The sequence below is a fragment of the Colobus angolensis genome, unplaced genomic scaffold (genome assembly GCF_000951035.1).
Source record: "Colobus angolensis palliatus isolate OR3802 unplaced genomic scaffold, Cang.pa_1.0 Scaffold106, whole genome shotgun sequence".
Classification (NCBI taxonomy): domain Eukaryota; kingdom Metazoa; phylum Chordata; class Mammalia; order Primates; family Cercopithecidae; genus Colobus; species Colobus angolensis.
In genome coordinates, this window is record NW_012111586.1 from 3,803,487 (window position 1) to 3,811,729 (window position 8,243).

An 8,243-nucleotide genomic window follows, 5' to 3' on the forward strand; every position below is an offset into this window, starting at 1 on the left:
AGATGGGGTTACTCCATGTTGGTTAGGCTGGTCTCGAATGCCCGATCTCAGGTGATTCACCTGCCTTAGCCTCCCAAAGTGCTGGGATTACAGGCGTGAGCCACCGTGCCCAGCTGAATTACATATTTTTATTTAAAAATGCATGGTTGTCTTACAACATAAAATGTTACCTAAGTTTTTAAGCATACATAAACACTTTTTTCTTAGGTTATTTTTCCCAGATTACTGGAGAGGTCAGTATTCCCATGTTTTCCTGCCATTAAGGGTATTTAGGAAGAAAATTTGAGATGTCCTATTCTAATCTAGGAGACTACCCTTAAACATGACCTCCATCACAATTTACTGCTTAGATTCTCTGTTTACTCTCAATAGACTTTTAGGCCATTAGTTGGCCTGGCTTTGCATGAATTCTGTCAGTATTTCACTCCATGAAAGCCAGTCTTCTTACCTTACATAGAAAAGTACTTTCTCCTTTCATTTATTTGTTCGTTTTTGTGTTTTTTTTTTTTTTGAGACAGAATTTTGCAGTCCAGTCGCCCAGGCTGGAGTGCAGTGGCAGTGGCCGAATCTCAGCTCACTGTAAGCTCCGCCTCCTGGGTTCACGCCATTCTCCTGCCTCAGCCTCCCAAGTAGCTGGGACTACAGGCGCCTGCCACCTCGCCCAGCTAGTTTTTTTGTATTTTTTGAGTAGAGACGGGGTTTCATCGTGTTAGCCAGGATGGTCTTGATCTCCTGACCTCGTGATCCGCCCATCTTGGCCTCCCAAAATGCTGGGATTACAGGCTTAAACCACCGCGCCTAGCCTTCTCCTTTCATTTATTATACTTATGTAATTTTTGTCCTTCTTCCTTCTCTAAATTTAATAGCTAAGACTTATACACAGTGCTATTTGTTGTCTAAACATTGTTTTCAGTGCTTTTACATACATTAACTCATTTAGTTCTTGCAACAGCTCTTTGAACAAACAGTTATTAACGTTCCCGTTTACAGATGAGAAAACTAAGGCACTGTGAGAATAATTTGTCTAAGGTCTTACAGCTAGTTATGGGTTAAAGGTAGGATTTGAATCCAGGTAAAACAGCTCCAGATATTCTGCACTTTACATCATGCCTTTCCATGGGCCTTAATCATCCTCTAGGTCCCAGCCAAAGGTCCTTTAACTATTCTGGTCTATATTGACATCCGTCTTTTAGCAGGAGGAATACCTATTAATACCTTAGGGTTGTTTGGCCCTACATTATATATTACTAATTGTAGCACAATTATTTCACTTACGATGTGTATATGTTATATATTGATAAAGAGCATACAAGATTTTCATGCATTGTTTAACGTCACTTTGACCTTGACTTGAAAGCAAGAGGGGCATTGGTTTCCTAGGAGTATGTTACTGGAGAAATACCAATTTATAACTGAAGAACTAGAACTAAATGTTTTAGACTAGATGGTAATTCAGATTTTAGATTTTTAATTCTCTTTGTAGAGGTAAGAAGTATGGAGAGACAGCTAATGAGTGTGGAGAAGCCTTCTTTTTCTATGGGAAATCACTTCTGGAGTTGGCAAGGTATGGATGTTGTATTTAAAAACTGAAGTTTCCTTGTTACGATTGTTTACTAGCTTTGAGATTTCACAGGAACTAAGCAAGATTGCTTTTACCTAGAGAGTTTTGAAGGAGCTTGAAGTAGTGATCGAAGTTGTGAGTGGCACTTGATACAATTAGTAGTTATATTTAAATTTTGACTTCTGGAGTCATTAGGAGCAAAGATCTTTCCAATAGTAAATGATCCAAAGTTCAGTGTAGGGAGAGAATCCTTAAAAGCACTATGAGCTAGCTCAAAACAAGGACTGAATAGAGGACAACTGGAAAGAATTAGCAGGTGAGACTGTCAAGTAAAAAAGACTCTTACTATTGAAAAGTTCTTGGCTATATTCTATCAGAATTTATTAACCAGAATAAGTTCTGTTTAGGGTATACAAACTAGCAAATGATGTCATCTATTTAATCTCAGTTCTGGTAAGTTTTTTTCTTTGAGATGGAGTCACTCTGTCACCCAGGCTGGAATGCAGTGGCATGATCTTGGCTCACTGCATCCTCCATCTTCCGGGTTCAAGTGATTCTTCTCCCTCAGCCTCCTGAGTAGCTGGGACTACAGGCGTGTGTCACCACACCCAGCTAATTTTTTATTTTTAGTAGAGACAGGGTTCAGCATGTTGGTCAGGCTGGTCTTGAACTCCTGACCTCAGGTGATTCACCCACCTCGGCCTCCCAAACTGCTGGGATTACAGGCGTGAGCCACTGCGCCTGGCCCAGTTCTGATAAGTTGTTTTTTTTTGTTTTGTTTTGTTTTAAGACGGAGTTGCACTCTTGTCACCCAGGCTGGAGTGCAATGGTGCGATCTCTGCTCACTGCAACCTCTGCCTCCCAGGTTCAAGCGATTCTCTTGCCTCAGCTTCCTGAGTAGCTGGGATTACAAGCCTACGCCACCATGTCCAGCTAATTTTGTATTTTTAGTAGAGATGGGGTTTCTCCATGTTGGTCAGGCTGGTCTTGAACTCCCGACCTCAGGTGATCCGCCTGCCTCCGCCTCCCAAAGTGTTGGGATTATAGGCGTGAGCTACCGTGCCTGGTCTCTGGTAAGTTTTTAATCTCATAATCATACAGAACTTTCTCATGATTTGCCATGAAAATCTTGCTAGAGCATTTTTGGCTATTTAGAGAAATGGGTGGATACAGAGTTTGGGAAATAGTATGGTTCTGTTACAAATGGAATGTATATAGATCTTGTTCTTTTGACAAGAGGCATCACGCTTTTCAGCGGCTGGATGGAGGAGTAGAGTATGCTTATTTCCTTTCAGTGCTCTTCCAGTCTTCGTTTATATTACTAAAGTTTTGATCATTGCTTCCTTGAATATAATATAGTTATATATTGCCTGCGCTTGGCTTACTCTTCCCTTGCTTTTATATAATACAGGACTATATTTTCTGTCTTAGAAAAAATTGCTAGGTTCTAGCCATCAAACCTTTGGTGCTTTCTCTTGTTCTCCTAGAATGGAGAATGGTGTGTTGGGAAATGCCTTGGAAGGTGTGCATGTGGAAGAGGAAGAAGGAGAAAAAACAGAAGATGAATCTCTGGCAGAAAATAATGATAATATAGATGGTATGTGGAGTTGCATGTGACATTCAAGAGATGCGACGTTGTATATTTCTTGTATACAGTGGTGGAAACATGGCTCTACCTGTCCTGGATGGTCTCTCCTAAGATGCTTGGGGTGATGCCTGCATCTGGTAGAGATTGCAGTGGGGGTAGCTGTTTACTGAAACTGACACCAGATTTTTCTAAGAGACTAACTTAATTTCTCAAGTAAATTTGGTTATTTCAGTTGGGGTTTTTTAAACCAAAAAGATAAAAGCAAGATTAAATTGGTGTTTTAAATACTATTACAACCTTAAATATTTTTCTGATGCAAATTTTTTTAAAACAGCCTGTGCAGTTCAGTTATTTTAATAGTGGTACTTTTAGAGCCCTTGTACATTTTTTTATGTCTGCGAAAATTACATAATTTCTAAGCTGAATTTGGCTGCTAGAGTTTTACGTATCAGTTGGGGGAGAATGAAAAACTTGGCATCTCTTACCTAACTGGTAATCAGAATGCTCAAGTAAAACAATAGTTTAACAAGCTTGGGTTTCTTTTGCAATAAGTTGCTCTGCTAGCTGGAACGCTCCCTTTCCTTTTCTCTAGGGGGCAGATAATTTTTAGGCCATCTGCTGAAACTTGGTAGGCTTTTTGAGGGTTTAAAGGGAATGTATTTTTAGTTTCCATTTATGCCTTTATCATTAAACTCGAAGACATGTTTATGCTTCATGTTCTTTAACCATGTAGAGGAAGCAAGGGAAGAGTTGAGAGAACAGGTTTATGACGCCATGGGAGAAAAAGAAGAAGCCAAAAAAACAGAAGACAAGTCTTTGGCAAAGCCTGAAACTGATAAAGAACAGGACAGTGAAGTGAAGAAGGGTGGAAGAGAAGATATGGATATAAGTGAATCTGCAGAGGAGCCACAGGAAAAAGTTGACTTGACTCTAGATTGGTTAACTGAAACCTCTGAAGAGGCAAAAGGAGGAACAGCACCAGAAGGACCGAATGAAGCTGAGGTTACTTCTGGGAAGCCAGAACAGGAAGCACCAGATGCTGAGGAAGAAAAATCAGTTTCTGGAACTGATGTCCAAGAAGAGTGCAGAGGAAAAGGTCAGGAGAAGCAGGGAGAGGTAATTGTGAGCATGGAGGAGAAGCCAAAAGAAGTTTCAGAAGAGCAACCTGTGGTGACTCGAGAAAAGCAGGGCACTGCAGTGGAGTTAGAAGCAGAGTCTTTAGACCCGACAGTCAAGCCAGTGGATGTGGGTGGGGATGAGCCAGAGGAGAAGGTAGTTACCTCTGAAAATGAGGCAGGAAAGGTGGTTCTTGAACAACTGGTAGGTCAAGAAGTGCCACCTGCTGAAGAGTCACCAGAGGTGACAACAGAGGCTGCAGAGGTCTCAGCTCTAGAGGCTGGATCAGAAGTCTCTGAAAAGCCTGGGCAGGAGGCTACAGTTCTCTCTAAGGATGGTGCAGTCAATGGACCGTCAGCTGTAGGAGATCAGACTCCTATTGAACCACAGACTTCTATAGAAAGACTGACAGAAACAAAAGATGGCTCAGGACTAGAGGAGAAGGTCAGGGCAAAGCTGGTTCCTAGTCAGGAGGAGACTAAGTTGTCTGTAGAAGAGTCTGAGGCAGCTGGAGATGGGGTTGATACCAAGGTAGCCCAGGGAGCTACTGAGAAATCAACTGAAGACAAAGTTCAGATAGCTGCTAATGAAGAGACACAAGAGAGAGAAGAACAGATGAAAGAGGGTGAAGGTAACCGGGATATGCAAGAGCTACAGTGGGTGGAGTACATTCTGGATTTGACTCACTAATCATGGGTAAAAGTCAGCCTTCCATTCAGGATTTTCCGTCTGCCTTTGGATTAGGAAAGGGCTAAATGCAAAGGGGGGTAGTTTAACAAGGTTGTGCTAGTCAAGTAAGTTAAATCAAAAGCAGCAAGTGTTCTTTTGTTGGCTTATAAACTAACATTTTTACTAACTGCAAAATAGGCCTTCTCTGATTTCTGAGACTTGGCTAGCTATCAGTAACTTGTTGCATCATACTAGCCAATAAAAGTGGGATGGAAAAGGTAGATGAGGGGTGGGGTAGGTAGGGAAATAGTGGGCTAGTAGGCTGGCAGAGAATGCTGAATGGATGTTCACTTGCATGCCTCTGGATTTTAAAATTTATTGTTCACATGACTCCTTTTCTGTGTGTTAGGAAGCAGGAACAGAGCAGTAGAATCCACTGAATTGGTACACTGAAGCAGGCATGCCATTTAAATGAAGATAGTTAACCTTGACTGTTGTATCACCAGAGTTAACGAATTCTGGTGCTCCTCTCTACCTTTAAGTCTTCAGGAAGTGTTTAGAGGCTTATTCACGTTAGTTGAAACAGGCCCCCCACCACCTTCCCCAAGGCAACAAAAACCAGAACCATTAGCTGTCTTGCTGCTTTCCTTCCTCATTTCATGCTTGCTTCGGCTGCTAAACTGAATTTTTTGTTACTTAGAATATTATAAAGCGTGGATGCTTTCTATAATGCTATTGGTCTAATTGTGATTAAATTTCATTAAGATGTATAAGCCTCTAATTACTACATAACTGGCAAGTCTGACTTTTGCTATCATTTGAGGATTCTACTGTATATAAAGTTCATCTAACATTGGCATTAATAACCACAGGTATATTCCAACTAATTGTTACTTCTTGTAATTGCCAGACTACTTCAAGAGTTCTCTTCAGTTTTAGATTTTCAGAGACCCATCTTCAATACTTTGAGCTAATTCTTGTAAACTTCCTTCCACCTATGTGCAGGTCCCTGTACTCCAGCCAGCACAGGCTCAGTAACTGGAAATGAATTGGCTAAAATGGTAGCACCATTGGGTTTCTTATGGAGCTTTAGGAGTTCTTTATGGAAAAAAGCACAGAACTAAATTCCTAAAAAAAAAAAAAAAACAAAACAAAACAAAAGAAAACCCCAAAACAAAACTCCCATGTCTTGATCTTAATGATTGTGAGCAAGCTCTGCTGACTGACTCCTAAGACCTTGAATGGTAAGCTACGATAGAGATGTCATAGTAGGATCATAATTAACATTGTTAGAGCTCTCTCACATACATTACATCTGATCCTAAAACAATACTATGTGGTAGGTAGTAGTGCCCAAGTTATAGTGATGAGGTTGAAGTTTAAAGGTTACATGACTTGTTTAGGGTCATAGTACTGAATCCAAACCGAGATCTGCCTTGAATATATTATTCTTCCCAAGTTACCACACATCGAAGAAGACAGTGTTCATCGCTTTCCTACACTCACTTAGAAATTTTGTTGTGGGCCAGGTGACAGTGTTCATTGCTTTCCTACACTCATTTAGAAATTTTCTTGTGGGCCGGGTGCAGTGGCTCACGCCTGTAATCCCAGCACTTTGGGAGACTGAGGTGGGTGGATCACCTGGTCAGGAGTTTGAGACCAGCCTGGCCAGTATTAAAAATACAAAAGTTAGCCGGACATGGTGGCATGTGCCTGTGGTCCCAGCTACTCAGGAGGCTGAACGAGAAGAACGGCTTGAACCTGGGAGGCAGAGGTTGCGGTGAGCCGAGATCACGCCACTGCACTCCAGCCCGGGCAACACAGCAAGTCTCTGTCTCAAAAAGAAAAAAAAAAAAGAAAAAGAAATTTTGTCGTTTATTTTAAAAATTAACTGTATTTTAAAAGCCCCAGGCTTTTCATATGCTGCATCTTTTGGTGTTGTATATCAGGTATTCTGCTTGTAAAGACAATACAGTTTCCATACTTTACAAAAGAAAAAATGGGAGAAAGGGGTTTAAGTAGTTTCCCCTAGTCACACAGTAAGGAGAAGCCTGGGTACCCAAACTTCTGGCTCGAGTACTCAACCACTTTCTGTGCTTTATTTTCCTTTATGTGGCAGCACCATTCTGCAGAAATCTTCCAAGCAGTTTTTTCCCTTAAAAATTAAAACCTTATTTACTGTCACCTCTTGACTCTTTGCCATGTGTTGGGCTGTACATTTCCTTCTAATAAAGATAATTGGTCTGTTCCATTTCTCTTCGAATCGAGTCTTGCTCTTTTGCCAGGCTGGAGTGCAGTGGCATGACAGTCATGGCTCACTACAGCCTCAAACTCCTATGCCGAAGCCATCCTCTTGCCTCAGCCTCTCAAGCAGCTGAGGTGTGCATCACCATGCCCAGCTGGGGTGCAGTGGTGCAATCTTGGCTGACTGCAACCTCCACCTCCCAGGTTCAAGCATTTCTCCTGCCTCAGCCTCCTGAGTCGCTGGGACCACAGGCACATGTCCCCCAGTCCTGACTAATTTTTTTGTATTTTTAGTAGAGATGGAATTTCACCATGTTGGCCAGGTTGGTCTCGAACTCCTGACCTCAGGTGATCCACTAGACTCAGCCTTCCAGAGTGCTGGGATTACAGGTGTAAACCATAGCACCTGGCCCACCATACACCATTATCTTTTCATATCCAAATTTCCAAGTGGGTGTGGGCTTAGTTCCCCAAAGTTAGACCAGATGGGTGGTTTTATTAACTCTGCCCATCCTCTAGCAGAATACGCAGAAAAGCTGAAGTAGATTTACATATTTAGTATAATTGACAGAAAAGTAAATACTTCATTTTCCCAATGTGTAGGAAAAATTAAATTGATATTGTTATCTTCTATTCTTATCTGGTATCTCTTCCTATTCATACCAGAATGCTAGAAGACAACCTCTAATTTGAAACAAAATATCTTAATTACTTGGAAGTTTTACATAAGATTTTTAAATTAAAATTCCTATAATTGCCTCAGAAGAATGTTATTGGGTCCTCCTGAGGAATCGGTACCATTTTCAAGGAATGGTGGGGAGCTAGGTTAAGGAGAAAGCCATTGCCATTAGTTTTTTTTTTTGGAGACGGAGTCTTGCTCTGTCACCCAGGCTGGAATGCAGTGGCATGATTTAGGCTCACTGCAACCTCCACCTCCCAGGTTCAAGCGATTCTTCTGCCTCAGCCTCCTGAGAAGCTGAGACTACAGGTGCATGCCACCACGCCTGGCTAATTTTTTGTATTTTTAGTAGAGATGGGGTTTCATTGTGTTAGCCAGGATGGTCT

The 8,243-nt window shown here is 41.5% G+C and overlaps 1 protein-coding gene across 1 annotated transcript in view; it reads left to right on the forward strand.

Moving 5' to 3' along the window:
• The window catches only part of NASP (nuclear autoantigenic sperm protein (histone-binding)), a 51,547-nt gene that overhangs the window by 34,818 nt on the left and 8,486 nt on the right, over positions 1-8,243 (forward strand). Inside the window, exons 6-8 of the mRNA XM_011947193.1 lie at positions 1,484-1,564; positions 3,049-3,158; positions 3,883-4,896. Coding sequence (XP_011802583.1) covers positions 1,484-1,564; positions 3,049-3,158; positions 3,883-4,896 — 1,205 coding nt within the window. The remainder of the gene's footprint in view (positions 1-1,483; positions 1,565-3,048; positions 3,159-3,882; positions 4,897-8,243) is intronic.